At 41.3% G+C, this 21,330-nt stretch overlaps 1 protein-coding gene across 1 annotated transcript in view; it reads left to right on the forward strand.

The window, feature by feature from the left end:
• The first annotated feature begins 202 nt into the window (after nt 1-202).
• Nucleotides 203-21,330, forward strand: part of TNFSF11 (TNF superfamily member 11) — a 39,465-nt gene continuing 18,337 nt past the window's right edge. The window contains exons 1-2 of the mRNA XM_082435448.1: nt 203-622; nt 7,385-7,552. Coding sequence (XP_082291574.1) covers nt 386-622; nt 7,385-7,552 — 405 coding nt within the window. The 5' untranslated portion in view covers nt 203-385. The remainder of the gene's footprint in view (nt 623-7,384; nt 7,553-21,330) is intronic.

A 21,330-nucleotide genomic window follows, 5' to 3' on the forward strand; every position in this document is an offset into this window, starting at 1 on the left:
GGGCAAGTGGCCTCTGGAACCGCTAGAACAACCCACAGCCTCTTCCTCCGAGGGCCCCGATGGGGAGGGAGGAGGCCTTTCAGGGAGAGAGTAAGGGAGGGAGGGCGAAAGGAAGGAAGGGGAGCCAGGGGTGGGAGTGGAAGAGGCAGGCTCGGCCGGGGCTGATTGGCTCCCGGGGCCAGCCCTCCCGAAGCGGTTTATAAGAGTTGGGGCGGCCGACACTCTCCTTGCTCGCCCGCGCGCCCCAGGAGCAGCGCCCGCTTCTGAGCGCCCCTACGTCGAGGCCCTCCTGGCCGCGCGCCGGCTCTGCGCCGCCTTTGGACTTGGCCGCCGGCCGAACAGCCTCGGAGGGAGGCGAGCGCCCGAGCGAGGCGGGCCGAGCGCCATGCGCCGCGCCAGCCGAGACTACACCAAGTACCTGCGCGGCTCCGAGGAGATGGGCAGCGGCGGCTCCGGCGCCCCGCACGAGGGCGCCCTGCACGCCCCGCCGCCGCCGCCGCCCGCGCAGCCCGCCCCGCACCATTCCGCCGCCGCCTCCCGCTCCACGTTCGTGGCCCTGCTGGGGCTGGGGCTGGGCCAGGTCGCGTGCAGCGTCGCCCTGTTCCTTTACTTCCGAGCGCAGGTGAGTGCTCGCCTTACAGGGGCGCGCGGGCGGGGCGCACCCGCCTTCATCCTCCAGCACTTTGCAGGCGATGGAGTCTAGTGCCCCGGCTTGACTCCCCAGAGCTTGCATATCTGGGGAGGGGAAAGTGACCCTAAAAAGGGAGCGTCCGGCTGGGGGACAGCCAGGCGCGGGGCCCGGCGCGCTGGCCTCTGGTCCTCGCGCACGCACCCGGCCCCGCTGCGCGCCGAAGCTGAGCTCGCCCGGCCTGGTGCGTTTGAATTTCCCCCGGCGAGACCGCATTGGCCGCTCACCTCTTTGGGAAACGACTGCACACTTTTCTCTGCTTCCACTTCCCACTTGAAGCAAAGAATGAACTTAGGTCCACGCAGGAAAAAAAATTGAGCGCCTACCGTTGCGAATCGACCCTTTCCCTTCCCACCCATCCCCGGGAGGATTTGGGGTCCTGGGGTTGGTTGCTTTGCACCGCGCAGTGCGTGCGCTGCCGGCAGCTGCTGGAGCCCCGGGGGGCGATGCCCAAGTCGCCAGATGGACCGAAAGACATAGCGCGGCCAGAGAAGCCTGGTGTTAGGACCCGGGCTCCGCTCTCGCGGAGTGGAATTAGAAAGAAGGGCCCTCGTGCCTTCCCACTAAAGTGGGCGGAGGAAGGAAGCAAAGTGTGTGTGGAGGTGGTGAAGTTCTCTCCCCCGGCACAGCCTAGCAACAATCTAGCAAGTAATCAAGCTTTTCAAAGGTGAGGAAGCCGGCTAGGAACGGCAGAGAGATAGTAGAAAGGAAGGGGTGAATTTGTAACATTATGCTTTCTGGTGGTTTATGCTCTTGTGTTTTCTTGGAAATTGCAGTGCAGTTGGTTGGATTCATTCAAGTATTCTTGTCTGGTGCTGTGAACTCTTTTTCAAAGGAAGTGGGGGGCTGACTGTGCATTTTTTTTTTTTTTATGGGAAAAAAGACTTGGGTTTGGACTTCATTGGTTTTCAGATTCAAAGGTGATTACTAAACCAAATTGAATGCATCAGAACAAGGCATTGCCTGGGCTGTATGGGTTTTTGACATGTGCCAGAGTCTTGAACTCCATTACTTGTAATCATAGGCTTTTTGTTAAATATTCAGTATCCACTAATTTGCATTTTATAGAACTACTTTATCTACTAAAAGGTAGACATACTATGCGCAGTGCTTTAGAAAATTTGTATTTGTATATTGATAAAAATAATCTTTTCCTATTGAGAGGAAGTTTTTCTAAAAATACAACTTTCAAGTGGCTTACTTGCAACATAGATTACACAAATCTATATGAAAGTGATGAAACATTTTTCTTTCATTGGAGTATGCTGCAGCCAAGAATGAATGATTTATCCATTTTCTCATCCAGCATGTGGTCCTGTCCCCTTCCTCCCCCTGCCCCGCCCCGTCTGTATATTGAGTGCCTGCAATGCACATGACACTATTAAATGGTATGGAATATGAATTAAGAATCATTTATTCAACATACAATGTCCACATACTATGTGCATTGCATGATGCCAGGTAATGAAGGGGCCTATAACAAAAGACTTTAAATTCTTAGTCAAGTAAGAGAGAAGCATTCAGAAAAGGGACAGAAGATTCAGTAGTTCTCTTTTATCTTTTCTAACAACTGGGGGTTATGGCATTTTCATAGCAGTAGTAGTGAAGTGAGTATTCAGCACTGAAAGAGCAGTAGGAAATGAATGAGTCCCAGGGACCAGGAACAGCTTAGATTGGCAGGAACCATGGAAATCGGCGTGACCATTTAGGAAAGAATGACCTGTTGGGCTGTTGAAGAAAGTGCTCAGCTTCTTTGTAGGGATTCTCAATATTCATGGCCTGGTGGGCTGAGGGGTCTAGCCTTCTGATGATCGTTTAGCAATCTTGATGTAACATGGATAGAAAATTTTCAGATGGAGAATTTAATGTCATCGACTTTCTGGGTACAGTTTTCCTAAATGCCATGAAGATTGGGCTTCTCCAAGACTTATGCAAAATATATTAGCCATTACTCTGAATCCAACTGTGTATTACATTTTTAAAAGGTCATCTCCTTCAGTTAAGAAGTAATATTCGGAGCAATGTTTTCATAGGAGGATACTCCACTAGATGTGGTTATGTTTTGCTGAGTACGGTATCTACAGTTAATGCTGAAAGGGGTCCTAATCATTTAGAGATACATTCGGAAGTAGTTACAAATGAAATAAGATGTTTCAAAATAATAGGTGGGGAGCCTGGGGAACAGGGAAGTGGTTGCTTATGATGAAACAAGATTGGCCACGCACTGGTAATCGCTGAAGCTCGGTGATGGGTACGTGGAGCTTCTACAAGTCTACAACTCTTTCCACTTTCACATATGCTGGAAGCCTTCTTTCGAAGTTCTAGCTGAGAGAGTAGATTCAGTTTGACCTGACACTGATTTAACATTTTCACTTCTATCAGCTTCCTTGGATTAGAACTTGGTACCAAATAAGAGAGAGTTTTTTGATTTCCACTAAATTTGTGGGTCAACTACTTGGGGCTTCTGAATGTGTTTGAACTAGAATGAAATCATCTAATATCAGGTAATATGTTTGCAGTTAACAGTTAAAATAAAAGAAAAGAAAAGAAAAGGAGCCAGTTTTGTTGTTTTTGTTTAAAGATGGGAGGGGGGAGCCATGCAAATCCTCAAGAAAAAACAATTCAATTTAGTTTTAAATGCATTTAGAAAACTGCCCCCAAATAATGTAAAAATTATAGTGACAAAAACTTTTCCCCTGCTCCACTCATGTTTGAATAGCTAAACGTGAATCAGCCTCCTGAATGTTTGTAGATTGCTTATGCCTAGATTAAGAAAAAAAATTTAAAAAGTACTAGATCCAGTGTAGATTGGCTTTTCCCCTACCAACCTTGCCAAAGAAAAAATAGCATGTGGCTTGTGCTATATATTTACCACATAGTATTCATACTTTGGTTTACAAAGAAAAAAAAACCCTTACAAAAAATTGCTTTTAAAATTTATGTGCCCTTTTTTTTTTAAAGCATCCATATAACCATATTCAAAGTTTAGAGCTTAGCTACAAGATAAGCTTTTCAGGAAACTCAATCTCTGTCCCCTTTTAACGCCTTCCGCCAAACCCCCAATATGCACACCAACCTCCCTGGGCTGTTTGTTACCCAAACAGGAGAGCAGTCATTACCGAAAATCTGATGTGGAGGTGTGTAGGCTGCCTGCTTGAAAAAACAGAAAACAAAGTAGCACAAATGTCTAGCATCCTGCCTCATTTAACCCTACAAATGATTAAATTTCAAGGAAGTTTTTTTTTTTTTTTAATGATTGAGTTCCTTTCACATGAACTACATCATCTGATCACTGTATTTTTGAAGTCCAGTTTAAATCAGATATTCAAGATTCACTTAATATTTTCAGTCATTTCTAGATACAATGAATTCATTTACTGTTTACTGTGATTTTTTTTTTTTTTTTACTCTGATTTTTGGATGAGTTTCTTCGTTCCTCTGTCGAGTGTAAGTTCCTTGAAGGTCAGGACTGCCTGTTTTGCTCACTGCCTCCTTTACAGCATCCAGCCTACTGCTTTGCATGTTGAATTTACTGAAAAAGCTTTTCAAATGATTTGCAGCACTAGAAATATACCTTTTTCTAATTTGTGATGTGTAAATGATCTGGTTAGTAGCTAAAATAGACTAAAAAGCGTAATTTTTCCATCATATAAATTTTCTATCCAGACTGCTGTGTCAGGGGATGGGTTGTTAGGGGAGAGGTTACATTTGTCCAGCCGCTCGGTGAGTAATGTGGAGGGTCCAGCATCAGTCCGACGCCCTGCCCTGCAGCTCCTGCAGTGCTGAGACCACAGGAGCAGAGGCCATCATTTGCCTGTGTGTGTTGCTGGCCCTGCGGCCCTGCACCCCTGCACCTCTACGCCACCCTTTCTCCTGGTCTCCACCTTCAGGAAAGGAGAGCTACAAGGGCACTGGAATAAGAAAGACATTTGTCTGTAGGTTAAAAATAAATTTCTAAGACGCATGCAACCCTATGTTCATAGCAGCACTATTCACATTAGCCAAGACATGGAAACAACCTAAATGTCCATTGACAGATGAATAGATAAAGAAGATGTGGTACATATACACAGTGGAATACTACTCAGCCATAAAAAAGAATGAAATAATGCCATTTGCAGCAACATGGATGGACCTAGAGATTATCATACTAAGTGAAGTAAGTCAGAGAAAGACAAATACCATATGATATCACTTATATGTGGAATCTAAAATATGACACAGATGAACTTGTTTACGAAACAGAAATAAACTCAGACGTAGAGAACAGACTTGTGGTTGCCAAGAGGGCGGGCTGGGTTGGGGAGGGATGGAGTGGGAGTTTGAGATTAGCAGATGCAAACTGTTGTATATATGTATAACTGAATCACTTTTCTGTACACCAGAAACTAATACAACATTGTAAATCAACTATACTTCAATAAAATAATTTTTTAAAAATAATAAAAATAACATTCTAACATATGACCCTTAAATAAACAAAATAGTATATCAAAATTAATTGAGTATATCAAAATTAATTATGCCATACTTCCATTTGGGAAAACAATTGGTGACATTTTATATATGTTTTAGCTCTAATGTGACTTTCTGAAACAGTGGTTCTCACCTGCACATTAGAAACACTTGGGGAGAGAGACTCAGTTGACCCCTCCCCTTAGGAATATTGATTAAGTTGGCCAAGGGTGGGACCTGGGCATGGACATTTTTTTAATAGAGAAGAGACAAAAATCTTGGCATTATATTTCTTTGCATTAAACCCTTAGCCATTATTGACCGTTTCAGTAATTTTGTATTAATACTAATTGGTATTACTTGTGAAAAAATTTTAAAATTGGTGTCCAAAGAAATTTGGAGACATTTTAATAGCAGACAATTGATATTTGTATCTTCGGTATTTGAAAGCATTACTTCTCAAACTTTAACGTGCATCAGAATCACCTGGGATCTAGTTAGAATGCAGATTCACAGGCACTGCCTGGGGTGGCGCCTGAGCATCTGCATTCCTAACAAATTCTGGGTGAGCCTGTAACGCTGCAAGTGATTGGACTATAGTTTCCATAGCAAGAGTCGCCGGTACTGCTGCTTCTGTTGATGGCACTTAAGCTTGTCAGCGGGACTGGGGCTTAACCAATGTTAGGGTACCCAGGCATTTCCCCACTAATACCACACTGTTCCTTTAGCTCAGCGGCTTTCTGGTGGTGAGATAGCTGAGGCCCTTGCAGGATTCTTCTTTCTTGAGGTCTGAATCCAACGACTCTTCATATCAGTTGTCCAGGCTTCTCTGGTTTTTTGCGAAACTTATTGGTATAAGTGAGCTTTTTAAAAAAAGTATGGAATTGAACACTTGCCTTATATAAAATCTCAGATATTCTGATTCATACTAATTATTTTAAAGAAAGAAAAAGTAAACTTGGATTGCAAATAGTTTTGCTTCCTGAGTCACACCGTGCAAAAGTGGAATGATAAAATTTGCATTAGTGGGTGCACATTTGTTGAAAGGCTGTTATTTCATTTTGAGAATCACGGGTATGGATAGGGTACTTTCTTAGTTTACTTCTGACAGCTGGTTAATAAACCTGCACATCTTCTGATGACTTTCAAAAAGATGATTAAACCAGGGAACGAGAGACTTGATATTAATTGACTGGGCTTTGGTTATTGGAAACTTCCATAATTTTCCCTTTTTCTCATCTAGCCTGTACCTAGTCATAAGCAAATGCACATGAAGTACCTTGAATTTTTTGAAAGAAGAGGACAATAAATTAAACCACTTAAAAATTAAACCAATTAAAACAATTAGGTAGCTAATTACCTCTACTATTTACTTGGCAGTTGAAACCACTACAAAGGCTTGGAGGAGCTGGCAGACAATTTTAAGAAAAGAGTAATACTTAAAGAAGTGCTAATGCTGGCACCTGTTTTAACCAGGGGACCAGCTAATAACTTGATGGGGATATTTTGGGTGGGACGATCCCATACACTACAAGAATTTTAGCATCCCCTCAGCATGTATCCATAGAGCTTGCTCACACCATGAGCCCCCATCATCCCAGCCGACACCAAATAGCACCACACACATTCTCGGGCACCCTCTGACAGACGTACCACTCCAGGTTAAGAAAACTGATGAGAGGCTCAACGAAAAGGGAAATTATACTTCTGGCTTTTCTTTGGAGCTAGGAAATGGATTTCTCCCTCCCTTCTTCAGCTGATTAAAACACACATTGATTAAGGGAAAAGGCCAGGCAAACATGGCAGCTGAACATGATGTTAATTTCACCTGATTTATATAGGTTTCATGCTTTGAATATCCAAGTGGGCTTCATAATCCCACGTAGCGTGCTGCATGGGGGGGACTTAAGGATAAAAGGCTTTCTCTCCCTGTACTGAACACATGTAATTTCTTTGATTCCCCTCCCCTCAGTGAGCACTTTTACAATGTCAGACGATTTTGATAATTTCCCCATGAATCACATGTGTACAGGTGTGTTGTGGATGGTAGTCAGCTACTCATAAAAATGAATTAGAAGTCAATTTTTTCACCAACTCGATGGTAATTGTATTAACTATTAGTTGTTGGGGACATAATGACTCTTGCAAGAATGAATTCTTTTGTCCTTAAGTCACACTTTATTAAATAACAGAATGATCAGTGATAACCACTCTGACGTCCTCACATTTTTCCCTCCTCAGATGGATCCTAATAGAATATCAGAAGATGACACTCACTGCATTAATAGAATTTTCAAACTCCATGAAAACACGGATTTGCAAGACACAACTCTGGAGAGTCAAGACTCAAAATTAATACCTGATTCGTGTAAGAGAATTAAACAGGCCTTTCAAGCAGCTGTGCAAAAGGTGAGTACACATTGAGATAAGTCAAGGGCCCTCACTGACTCTCCTAATATTGAAAATTAAAACTGGCTAAGTGCTGTTGACTTTGTTCTTTTTTATTTTAATAATTTGTAAAAGAGCCAAAGAGAATTTTTTTTTGTGGGATTAGCAGAATTCTTTTGAAGTTGGTAGTGGTTAGTTTTGGTGACCAGCAACATTCATGCAAATATTCTTTTCTTTCCTTTCTTTCCTTCCTTTCTCTCTCTTTCTTCCTTCCTTCCTTCCTTTTCTTCCTTTCTTTCTTTCCTTCTTTCTTTCTTTTCTTCCTCCCTCCCTCTTTCCCTCCCTCCCTCTCTCTCTCTCTCTCTTTCTTTCTTTCTTTCTATCTTTCTTTCTTTTATTTTGGAGGAGGGATTTACATTCACACTTGGAAGGAGGACAAAGATGGTTTGCGGTAGTCAGTGGGTCAGTTTGCTAGTTTGAATTCCCTGCCTTAGAAGACATTCCCTCAGCTCACAGGATTCTCTGCTGGCTACTTCCTTTATATTTGGTCTTAGAATGGTAGGAACCTCTATTCCACATCTGTGGATCCAGGTCTCTGTTGAGAATAACAATAGCTGGTCCACTGTTGTCATCCGAAGTGAGGGGGTAAGCGAGTAGAGCAAGAATTGTTGTGGTGGGTGAGATGGAAATTCTCTGTTCATTTTTCATTCTTCGGGAGAGCTGGGTGAGAAGGGAGGAGATGAGGACAGAGAAGACGAATGACTTCTCTACACCGACAGCCTCAATTGAGAAACCCTGTAATAACTGCCTGTTTTACTTTCCTGGATAAAGTCACTTGAGAATTCTGCAGCCTTGCAATTATTTTACTTCTACCCAAGAACCGGGTAGAATCCCGTGACTCCAGTGCATGCACATCTGTATACATTGCATACTTGCGTGCACATCTGCATGGATTCTTGCATCCGCTCATACATCCCAACCTCTAGTTTGCAACTCCCTGGGCTATCTCTGATCATCTTAGAGTAAATACTAAAGTTCTCAAATGCCTTACATCTAAACTAAAATTTAATTAGTTTCTTTTTTAAAGATTCACAAATAGTAATAGCATTTTTTAAAAAGAGGATATATATTGGACATAGAAGTAGGGTGATAAAGCTGTTTTGTATAACCCTTAAAACTGATATTTGCTATATTTCAACAAATCTAAGATACCATGAATTTTAAGCTTACTTTATTTCATGCATCACAAAGAAAGAAAAAAATTTTAACTAAAGAATTAAACATGATCATTATAGATTCTAGTTGCATCAATTTCAGAGATTCTGAAATATAAAAAAAATACATCATAGAATCAAGGAAGTACATATCGTTCTAATATCTATAAGAGCTATTGCTTAGAAATATTACATTTTCATTATAGTGTGTAGGTGCTTAGCTTTACACAGTAGATGCATATTTTAAAATGTGGGTTTAAATTTGATCTTTTTATCTTACATTGTAATTTTTGAGCTATAGCAACAGCAATTCCACTAGTCTAATTCATTTTTTAAAGTTCTATAACATTTTCTTTTTCTGCTTTTGCAAAAAATTAAACTACTAAAAATAAGAGAAAAATGAGTAACTTCTGATTTTTTACTATGGAAAGAAATTGGAAATTGAATGGCTACTATACTGTATCTACCTCTGCTCACATCATCTTAATTCATATATATTTTGTGGGAAAAATCGTGGCATGTGAAGTCAGATAGACTTATGATTAAATAAATGTGATCTTGGAAAATACTTAATATTTCTTCACTTTGGCTTCCTCATCTTTAAAAAGTGGAGCTCACAATCCCTCCGTAGCAGGACTGTGGCTGATTTGAAATAAAAGATGTAAAGGACCTAAGCACAGTACTGGAAATATAGTATGCACTCATTAAATGTTTATATATTACTTTTATCACCATTATTACTAATTCATTGTCATTGTTGATGATTTAATCAAAGACATATTTTAAAAGTTTAGATAGAGCAGGTTTGATCATTTTTCTAAACATGCAAGAGGACAAAACAATAGGACACTGAAGCAAGTTGCAGAAAACCACTGTGACATTTTTATCACCAGCAGCAATAAACATGTTGATTATATACTATCCTTAGGAAACTTCTAGGTCTATTTAAGATGTATAATTAATTAATTTAATTAATACAGTAAGTAATTAAACAGCCTATTCTTAAGGCATTTTAAGCTACATGTTGAAGGATAGTGTATTAGTGGAGGAGAGAAAGACATAACATTTGCAAGACCCTCAATTTAAAATTATCGTCAAAAATCCTGATCTACATTGGGAAAAAGAGGATCTACTGAGCTATATATTGTGAAATCTAATACTCAATTTGCTATTCTTTTTTAATTGAAGTATAGTTGATTTACAATATTGTGCTAGTTTCAGGTATACAGCAAAGTGATTCAGTTATTTTTTTTTCAGATTATATTCCATTATAGGTTATTACAAAATGTTGGATATAATTCCCTGGGCTATACAGTAAATCCTTGTTGCTTATTCTATTTTATGTATAGTAGTTTGTATCTGTTAATCCCTTACTCCTGATTTGTCCCTCCTTCCCTCCCTCTCCCCCTCTGGTAACCACAAGTTTGTTTTCTGTCTGTGAGTCAGTTTCTGTTTTTGTATATACATTCTTCTGTATTGTTTTTTAGATTTCACATGTAAGTGATATATTAAAAAAAAGAATGAAATATTGCCATTTGCAGCAACGTGGATGGACCTAAAGAATATTATACTTAGTGAAGTTAAGTCAGACAGAGAAAGACAAATTCTAATTCATTTTTTATGTTTCATTTTCAGTAGTCAGCTTTTTATCCCACCTCCTAAATACTGAGTGGTCTATCTATAAACATTGACATGTACCAGAGGTAATCTGTTAGTTCAAAGCTGAACCTCTAATTAAGGTAATTCTGGTTAGGTAAATGATTGTCTCCTAATTTTCTGTTTAAATCAAGCCATACTGTATATCCTTACAATGAAAAAGAGATAAACTTTTAATTTCAATGGTGTTCTGGTTCTTAAAAATTATACTTTGGGTTTCCTCTGGAAGAATAAGTATGCAAGATCAGCCAAGATAATTTGGAAAATAAGTAATATTAAGAAGAACAGATACCATTAACATTTACCTATGAGAATGCAAGGATGGTTCATCTTAACAGGTCAAAGGAGAAAAATGTTATCATCTCATAGACACTGAGAAGTGATTGACAAAATTTTGCACTTATTTCTGATGTTTAAAATCCAGTAGAAAACAGAACGAGATGGATTCTTGATGTTATCCTAAATAGCTCAAACTAAAAGTTAGCTAATGATGAAAAATAGGAGCATTTCTCTTAATATCAGGAATACACCAAAGATGCCCACTGTCCCCATGTTATTTAACATTGTTCAGAATGTGCCAGCAAATGTAATTACATATGAGAATGAAATAAAATATATAGAAGGTAGAATCTGCATGTGATATGATTGTATACTTGGGAAAATTCAAAAGAACTGAAAAGCTACAAGCAAAATAAATCAGTTTGTAAAAGTTAATAGGTAGGGACTTCCCTAGTGGCACAGTGGTTAAGAATCCGCCTGCCAATGTAGGGGACACAGGTTCGAGTTCTGGTCCGGGAAGATCCCTCATGCCGTGGAGCAACTAAGCCTGTGTGCCACAACTACTGAGCCCGCACGCCTAGAGCCCGTGCTCTGCAACAAGAGAAGCCACTGCAATGAGACGCCCATGCACAGCAACGAAGAGTAGCCCCTGCTTGCCGCAACTAGAGAAAGCCCACGCACAGCAACAAAGACCCAATGCAGCCAAAAATAAATAAATAAATTGATTTATTTATTTTAAAAAATAGTTAATAGGTAATAATCACTAGCTGCCCCCATTTCAAACAATAATTAGAAAACATGAATGAAAGATTTCATTCATAATTTTTAAAAAGCCTGAAAAATTAGCTTAACAAGGAATGTACAAAGCTAGAAAACTCTCTAGAGGCATTTAAAATAGGATTGGATAATGTAAAGATGGAACTAGGCAAAGCCATAGTCCATGAACGAGAACAGACACCTTGGAGTAGACCTCATTGTATGTGTGTGAATGTATGTGTGTGTATAACTTAATATAATAGAAAATTATTTTGAATAAGTGGGTGTAATTTGGGTTATTCAAAAATGGGACTAGGACAGTTTGTGTGCTATTTTTTTTCAAGTGATAGCCTTATCTCACGTCCTAAGTGAAAACAAATGCCAGATGGAGAGATGTGGCCAATAGCTGCTCCCTGGCAGTCCTCACTTCTGCTCCCTCGGTGAACTTTCCGCCGCTAACTCCCCCATCAGAACTTACTTGTTCATTATCCCATTTCCTTTGAGCTTTCTGACTGACTGTCTAGAGAGTACGATAAGCCAGTTTGTACTTAAAGATGTTGATGAACAATAATGACAGAATTTTCACTATTTTAGGAGCCTGTTGGAGACAGGGTGCCTCATTCCACATGAGTAACACTAATTATGAGAGATTCAGTGCCTGGGAAGCCAGAAGGAGAAAGATTTGTGGGCAGACAAGAATAGTCAACTGCTCTTATTAAAGACACACAGGTTTTGTGTTTTTTTTAAGATTTTTTGATGTGGACCATTTTTCAAGTCTTTATTGAGTTTGTTACAGTGTTGTTCTGTTTTCTGTTTTGGTTTTTTGGCTGTGAGGCATGTGGGATCTTAGCTCCCCGACCAGGGAATGAGCCCGCACCATCTGCACTGGGAGGTGAAGTCTTAACCACTGGACCGCCAGGGAGTTCCCAAGACACACAGCTTTAATTATACTAACAGACTAGTGTGACTCACAGGATGAGTAGAACTTTATTTCATTAATTTAATATTTGTTTTTGTTGTGCTATGGGATTGTTACTCATGGGTAACAATATTACACACAAATAATTCTTTTTAAGGAATAAGAAGTTGTCATAATATACCATTGTGTGTTTGGAGGTAGAAGACGCCATTTCTTCCCCCAGACAAGGGACTCCTTAGGAAGGAGACACACGTTATTCATCTTATCATTAGACTCAAGCAATTTTATTCAGTGCACACACTGTGCTAGGCACTTTGCTATAACTTGTCCTTTAACCAAGGATTTACCCTTCTCTTACCTTGGCCAAATAATGCCAAATGTGTTATCCTTTGATGAGGATTATTGGTTAAGGTGACAGTCTACACATCTTGCCAAAATAATCAGATTTCTCATTTCTCTTGCTGATACTAAAAATAGGATGGATGTATCAGGCATTCATAAGCAGGTTTGTATCTTAGCTTCAGTTCTAATATAGATATTGGGTGAACCCATAAAACACAATTACTTTTGTGGCTGCAATCATTACTGAGAGATCTCCCCATCCAATGGTAACAAATGCTAGACATAAGCACAATATCACATTCTATGTGTGCAAAAAGTGGTGTTTACCCAGCCCGTCTTTGGTCAGACAAGTAATGCTGTTTTTTCCGCCTTTTTTGTTTGTGGCTGGGTTTTCTTGGCTTTTTTTCCCTTTAGCACAGAACTCTGAAAGCCTCTTAGTGATCCAACCCTACCAACCACAATTTACAAAGTCTCTCATAACAGTCTATGACAATAAAGAGAACACTAGTACAAATACGGTGTCCGATTTATAAAGCAATTCTTGCTCCAGCTTTGGCCGCCTCTCTGGCCTCTGCCAGCCTGAGGAGCAGTGCGGGGGGCTCAGGCCTGAACAGGAGCACTTGGCCTTCAGACCTCCCGACCAGTCTCAGTGGAAAGCCATCTGTTTATACATATTTATACATCCTGAGCCCTGGGATGTGACTCTACTTGATGTTAGTATGCCTGCTTGTTGATTTCACATTGGGTACCTGTTGGTGAAAGACTTCCTGAAACTTACTTTGAAATGTATCTGAAAGGGTGATATGGAGGAGAGAGATCAATATACAAGTCACACCAATCACCTTGCTCTCCAGCGTGGGGTGTTCAGTGCATTCAAGGTGACCTCCCTAGGCCGCTGGAAGGAAGCAAGGTGATTTACATGTATATGTATATTTTAATATTGGCTTCAAAATATTTTTGTGAATATTTTAGAAGGTAGCTAATATACAGGAACGTTTTAATTTAATACTTAAATAAATAAATATGCACGTTTGGGAGCATTAAAAATTTTTCCCTGAAGAAGCTGCACAGTCAGAAATGCTTAGAGATCTTGGAATGAATTTGCAGTTCCATCAGGATGAGAACTGCAGCCACTTTGCTCACATTTGAATATATCACATCTAATTTAGACTCAAGATTGAAGGAAAAGAACAAGTAAATGAATGATGACTTCTTGAACTCTGTAAACTAATATTTTTAAATAAACATGAGTCATTGACCAACTCACAAAGCCATTCAGAATGTTATAAGCCTGGTTCTCAACTATTGGATGTCTTACCAGTGTTATAATTGATGATTATTAATATTATAGCCTGAAGCAATAATGCCTCCATATAATCATACTACAGGTTAATTTTTGTTGAAAGTTATGTTCATCTGGACTTCTTGATTTAATCATGTTTTCCCCAGGTCTATTTGCCTCTTCATAGCTTATAAACTATATAGAGGCAGGTTTACAATGTGAACTAAAAACACAGCTCTGGCTTCTTTTATGTTTCTGTAAAACTCTCTATTTCATCCCAGAATATGAAAAGCCAATGGTGATGACTACCAGTAAGCTATGTTGTTAGCATATTCTTGACTAACCATTTCCTGGAGTCAGTAAGTCTCTGAGCCTCCAAAGATTTACTGGAAAATGGGGAGTAAGACCAGCGCCATAATCACTGAACAATTAATTCTTACCTGGAATTCTTATTTTATTCCCTGGGAATCAGTGCATAGTTGGCCTTATCTCCTGCAGGATTCACAATATAAATGAAACTATCTCCTGGTACTAAGAATGATGTACCCAAAGATTCACAGTCCTTTGATCCTCAGTCATATATTCACTGTTATTTCATATAGTCTATGCTGCCCTAACAAAGAGACTCATCACTCATTGGACAAGATAAGATAGAAGTTTTTTCTCTTGTGTGCAATAATCCAGAGGTGGCGGTTCAGGGCTGGCAGGAAAGCACCTCCATCCTCAACAGGTACCTTCCATCTCTGGATCCACATTGGTTTCTCCATATATTGTCATCTCCAGACAGAGGAAAGGGAGAAAGAAAAAGTCAAGGTGGTACCTGGAAGTTGAGACGTCAGTCATTTCTAGTAGCATCTTATTGGCTGGAACTTACTCATAAAATGACACATGGATGCAAAGTAGGCTACACATTGTAGTCTCTAGCGGGGCAACCGTTTGCACCAAAGCTTGAGGAAAGGGGTTGCCTATAACTAACTGGAGAGAGGTGAGGATGGATTCTAGGGGGACAATGAGTGGTCTCCAGTACTCACTAAACCCTATTTAGGCAAGAAAGTGGGTTCACTGTATGAACAAGAGGTAACTCTGTATATATATACAAGTCTTTGAAAAATTGGAACAGTCAAGATTTTATTTCTAAAAGTTAAAGTACTTTAAGATTATTTAGATTCCAGAAGAGAGAGAAATTTGAAGGTAGATTTAATAGCATGCATCTTTCTGAGGAACTTTCAAAGATTCATTGAGTCATATGCATCTGTGATCTGTGAATAAACCTTGATTCTCACTTGTCCAGTTTTTAGTAGGTTTTGTGGATTCAAGAACATTAATTTAAAACCAGAAAGTTCATCAAATTGAGTGGTTGTTTTTTTCATCTGTAAAGCTGATTCCTTAGAATTCCAATGTCAATTATTACAGGAAACCTATTCCCATTTTTAAAACTAAAGTACATAAGAAATCAATTAAAAGTTGAGTAGATCTTAACTGTTTATGAACTTGTAAACACTGGAGTTGTTACATAGCCATTATTTCTCATTTGCTTTTTAGTTAATACACACACAACAGAAACAAGGGGAAAAATTAAACCCCATTCATTATCTCTTTTCCTTTGTATACAAGAGTATGTGTCCCAAGAAAGTTTCTTGTAAACCCACAAGGCAACTTGGGGTTTGGGGGCACTGACGTTCCCAAATCAAGATGTTAGTCATGTAGTGGTTTTCCAATGGGATTTCATCTCTGCCATAACAGTTTTGGGAACTGCAATTCAATCAACCCCAATCATATCTAGCATTTATAAAAGCTGCCTTTATGGGAAAGCCAAAGTATGACCCACAGAATTTTCCTACAAAACCAAGGCCATCTACTGCCTTTTGCCCAACAACGGGCCATTGGCTGTGATGTGCTCAATCTCAGGGGAGACCCAGGGCAAAAGGTAGGAGGGTCTGCACGAGGGAAATAACCAGGGAGTGATGTCATCAGAGGTGGGCTTATCTTCGTGCTAGAAGTACTCCAGGGTGGAAGGAAAGATATTCTGGCTTGACATTTTTAAAGAAAGAGAGAAGAAGAAGGACGTTCCTGAAAGAGGAGCATCTCGTTATGTGGCATGGGGATCTTGAGCTAAGACTCCAGAAGTCAGTAAGACTGAGGGTCCTCAGTTGGAGGGGACTTGGTAAAGGATGGTTGGATTGCTCCACCAGGAGTGGCTCGTCCTAGGAGAAGTACAGCCTGTAGAACTGGAGAGAATGGCGTGCCCTAGAGCAGCGTTTTCCAAACCTGCTTGATCTTAAGAATCACTTGGGGACCTTGTTTACAAAAGAAAGAAAAAGGTTCCCAGATCTGTTACAAAGATTCTGATTTGGTAGTTTAGGTGTAGACTTTGTGACGTGGGAAATCCTTTTTTAGAAGGGCTGGGGGCTGGTCCGTCTTTACAAGAAGGCTTCAGGGTGGATACTGACCAAAGAGGTGTTCTAAGCATCCTAAGAAGAGTTGAGGGCCACTGGAGGACAGGGAAGCCATTGATGAATGAATGACTATATTTAAGAAGTAGGATTCAGCCTGTGTTGTGTGGAGAAGATGGGTCTTGGAAGTTGCAGAGAACAGTCTATATCTGAGATGACCAGACAATAAATGTTTGCTTGAACTTTTTGAGATTCAGGGTCTGAGAGGTCCATTCTCTCGTAGCTTCCTCATCACGAGGGTGCTACCCCAGTCCTTAGTCATTGCCCTTTGAGAACACTGGGTGGGAATAGCAGCAGTAGCAGCAGTAAAAACAATCTTGATAATTATCAACTGTAAGGCTTATCTTCATCAGAAAGTTTAGGTGAGCTCAGAATCTCTTCTTCTCGGTGCCTGTACCTGCTTCTCATCTGATCTACCCCTTGGTGGTGAATTACTATGATATTATCTCCATCACCCCAAATCAGAAGCCAGAAGATGGTCTTAGACACTTACTCATTGACTTTTCACCTCACCCCCATCCTGGGAATTCTACCTCCTTACTAAACCTTCACATACTTTACTCTGTGTCACTGCTGTTGCCACCTGAATACAGGTGTCGCCATCACCATTGCCATTTTGCATCTGGACCACTGCAAGTGGGCACCCCATCCTACTCACATTACCTCCAGCCTATCCTCTCCACAGCTGAGTGACTTCTCAAATTCAAATCTTACTTTCCTACTTAAGGAAATCCTTTGGTGGACTCCCTATAGTCATCAGGATAAAGTCTGAGCTGCTGAACACATAACACAAAGCCTTTTGTGTTCTGGAACCCTCCTTCCAACGTCAGCCTCTCCAGGCTCATTACCTTGTGGCTCCATCTCCTCACCCCACCTCAGCTTGTGCTCAGTGGACCCACCTCAGGAAAGTGCTAGAAGTTCCCTAACCTGGCTGTGCCCTTCCCCACCCCACCCCCGCCCCCGTGCTACAGCCATAAACACAGTGAAGGCAGAGAGGATATCCGTCCAGGACACGCAGCATCTTAGTATCCTGCAGAACATCTGGCCCTAGCAGCCATCAGTGAGCTTTGTGGGATGGATGAAAAATGGATGGATAAATCATGGGTCTTTGTGCATGTTCTTTATGTGCCATTCCAGGCTCTTCTTTGTGTACAGTTTTCTAATTGTCTTTCAAAATTTAGCTCAGGCATTACTTCCCAAAGAGTCCCCCAGTGATGCCCGCCTGCCCACCTTTGGGGTTAGGGGCCCCTTTTGTGCACACCTAGGGCTTCTTGTATTCACCCCATCATAGCATTGACCCCAGGAGCCGGGTGCGGGTCTGACTCACCCAGATGTGAGCTTTCCAAGGACAGAGACTATGTGATGTTTGGTTTCTCTAGCCAATGACAGGTACAATGAGTAGGCGCTCAGCTGATGTTTAAAGAACACTTTTAACGAATACGTGAGTGATCTGTGCTCATCCCTGCTCGTGGTGTCATCAGGTGGCTGGTTGTTTAATATTGTCGGAAGCTAGCCACATTACCAGTGCCTGGAAGATTCTCATCAAGGGGTGGAGGTCGCTCCCATGTGTGATGTTTTTCCTGCTTCTTCAAGAGAGAGCGTCTTCCCTCTTTGGGGCATGAACACCATAGGGACTTTGAGTCTGGAGGACCTTCACGGCCATCCTGCCCCTTCCCTCCCTGGCCTCACTGGTCCACAGTGGCTGGCCTGGTACCTCTGTCCCCCTTTAGTTCCATTTGTAGCAGTCAGAAATACTTTGGGGAAGAGTCTGTGAGAGTAAGCCTTCTACAGAGGAGATAGGGCTTTGTGAATGTCAGAAGCTCTGCCAATGTGAGGTGGCATAATTACGTTTCAAGTGGCAAAAGAGAGCAGAGACATGGTAAATAGTGCAGTTAGCCCAAGATTCCCCACTGCAGTTACCCTGCAGAGACCTTAGATGAAACTTTTTAAACGAGTACCCTAGTGCAAGACACTTTAAAATTGGGCTCTTTATGAAGACTAATATTGCTGTCATAGGGCTACTTCATATAAACCCGAAGGGACCTTTAACTAGAGCGAAACTTCCTCATTTAAACCATGAAGGTTAAACAATAAAAACTAATTTTCTATTCCCAGCATAGCCATCGCCCTGCCGGGAAAGCATCACTCTGCTTTAGGAAAACAAGGGCACCGTATTCTTTAGCCCTTCGGTGGGTAGAGTACATTATCTGTGTGCAAAGACATGTCTTTTCCAATCAGCAGACTTCTGGGAGAAGTGAGCCTTCGCTGACTGTACTTGGGGTGGAAGGAGGAGGCCGGTCCACATTTTTCTTGGTAAAGCTCTTTCTTGAGAATTTCCAGAGATGGTCGTGGGTTGGTGGCTGATTCAGTGAGGAGACAAAGAGATGAGGAGATTCACAGCGGGGGGGTGCATGAGGGTGGGGGAGGTAGAATCCTGTTGAGAAGACTTTGGCTTTGAGAGAATTTTTAAAATCAGTAGTTCATAGTAAGAAATAAAGAATTTTAGGGATGAGAGGGTAAGGTTACAAATTCAAGTCCGAGATGGTTCTTACCTTCAGGATTAGGGGGGCTTACGCCTTATCTACTGTCTCCCTTGCCCCGACACTTGCTGGACCCTGGGCCCCTCCTATCTCCCCCGCCCCTCCCCCTCCCCTGTGGGGATTGGGGGGGAGCTGCCCTTCCCCCTTCCCAGTGCTTCTGCCCTCTGCATCCTGGTACCCGGTACCCTGTAGGGCTCTGCTCCAGGGGATCTGGGCTGAGACGCACAGGCTCCACTATGCCTGAATGACATGTATTTAGGTGACAGAACCTTTAATGGCTCCTGCTCCTAAAGTTCTTTGCTTTGAGGTGTTTTCGAACTGTCACCATTGACTCTTCATGACAAGCTGGGGGGCCTCCAGCTCCATCCAGGTGCATACAAAGTGTTCCCCCACGTTCTGTGGATTGGAATTTCCATGTGAGCTTTCGGAGAGGAGGCAAGCGAAGCTAAGGCATCAATTCTAATCCTGTCTTTTTAGTTGCTCCACAACACCTGGTGGCTATTGTTTCAGTGCCTTGTGAGCCAAGAATGCCATGGAAAAAGAATCTTTACAATTAAAGATGAACTATCGATAAGACAGTAAGACATTTCTCCAGGGGAGCAGTTGTACGCCAAGTCTGCATAGATGGGAGGGCAGGAGACCTGCAGAGAGAAATAACTCTAAGTAGTTCTGTGTGGCTTGAGCATCCAGAGTGTCCTCAGGGGTGATGGAGTTTGGGGGTGCAGGGGAGGAATAGCTGGAGAGTCCAGAATGGTAACCAGCCTGGTCATGCAGGGCCTTATAAGCCCAGGTAAGGAATGTAGACTTGTTCCTGAAGTCTGCAGGCAGCCCCTGGAGGGTTTTCAGAAGAGAAGGGACTTCATTGACAGAGGAATGGATAAAGGAGATGTGGTATATATACACAGTGGAATATTACTCAGCCATAAAAAAAGAATGAAATAATGCCATTTGCAGCACATGGATGGACCCAGAGATTGTCATACTACAAATGAACTTATTTACGAAACAGAAATAGACTCACAGACATAGAAAACAAACTTATGGTTACCAAAGGGGAAGTAGGGGGAGGGATAAATTAGGAGTTTGGGATTAAAATATACATACTACTATATATAAAATAGATAACCAACAAGGCCTTACCATATAGCACAGGGAACTATATTCAATATCTTGTAATAACCTATAATGGAAAAGAATCTTAAAAAGAATATATCTATCATCTATCTATCTATATAATTGAATCACTTTACTGTGTGCCTGAAACTAACACAACATTGTAAATCAACTATATTTCAATAAGAATTTTAAAAAACCTTTCAAAAAAAGGAGAGAAGGGGCTTGCTCCCATGCGGACTTTCTGATGCTCTCTCTAGCAGCAATGGACCAGTTGGAGGAAAGCATATCAGGAGAGGAGGTAGGAGGTTATTATTGTAATCCTAATGAGAAATGATGAAAGCTTGAAGGAAGGCAGTGGTCCTCTGGCTGGAGAGGGGAGGATGGATTTCTGAGCTATTTACAAGGTGGAAGTCTGCAGGATTTCTCTGCAAGAGTAGGAAACTGGCTATTCATTTTCAGAAGCAACCCATATGTGGCATTTACGTGCTAACTCAGCTGATGAAAACACTATTCTTGTAACTAGGTTGGAGAAGAATTAAAGGAAGGGTATCATTCAGATGTTATAATGAATGCATTACACATGTTAACAAGTGTATGAACCCTGTATTATATCTGGCAAACGGGGTGTTAAATCCTTGTTCAACCAGCCAGATGTCCCTGCAGCTGCTATTGGGATTGCAGGCGGAGCCAGCCACCTGAGACCCCAGGTAGGAGCTGGTGCCAGTGGTTTCTGGAAGCATCTGGCTAGACAAATTGCTTCTCCTGTGCTGACTGACAGGTCCCACATGGATCACACAATTCACATCACAATGAACAGGTGGGATTTTCAGTCTGATAAGGCCAGACTCCAGGAGCTTGACCTTTTTTCAGGGAATCTTTACAGCTGGGAGTGTCCTCAGTGGAAATTTAAATCTATTTATACATATGATTTTTTAAGACCAAAAAAAAAAAAAAAAAACCACTTCAGTCAAACAAACTAAGGCCAATTTAATAACATTCGCTCTTGAATTGGTATGCTATCAAAGTCTTGTTTGGGGCAGTTATCCAGCTGAGTTTGCAAAGGCTGGCTTAAGCGTTTGCTGTAAATGTTTAAATTACCTGGAGCAAAATTCCCGTAATTACTCAAAAGAAGTTGAAAGTACTGATAGGTGTTTATATTTATTCTTACGGAGTACAATCTCTCCTAAGTGGCTTTGATATATCAAGACTGAGCCAGTTCTGGGATGTCTCCCTCCTCCCTCT

This window comes from Balaenoptera physalus, assembly GCF_965194825.1.
Source record: "Balaenoptera physalus genome assembly, chromosome: 18".
NCBI classification, from domain to species: domain Eukaryota; kingdom Metazoa; phylum Chordata; class Mammalia; order Artiodactyla; family Balaenopteridae; genus Balaenoptera; species Balaenoptera physalus.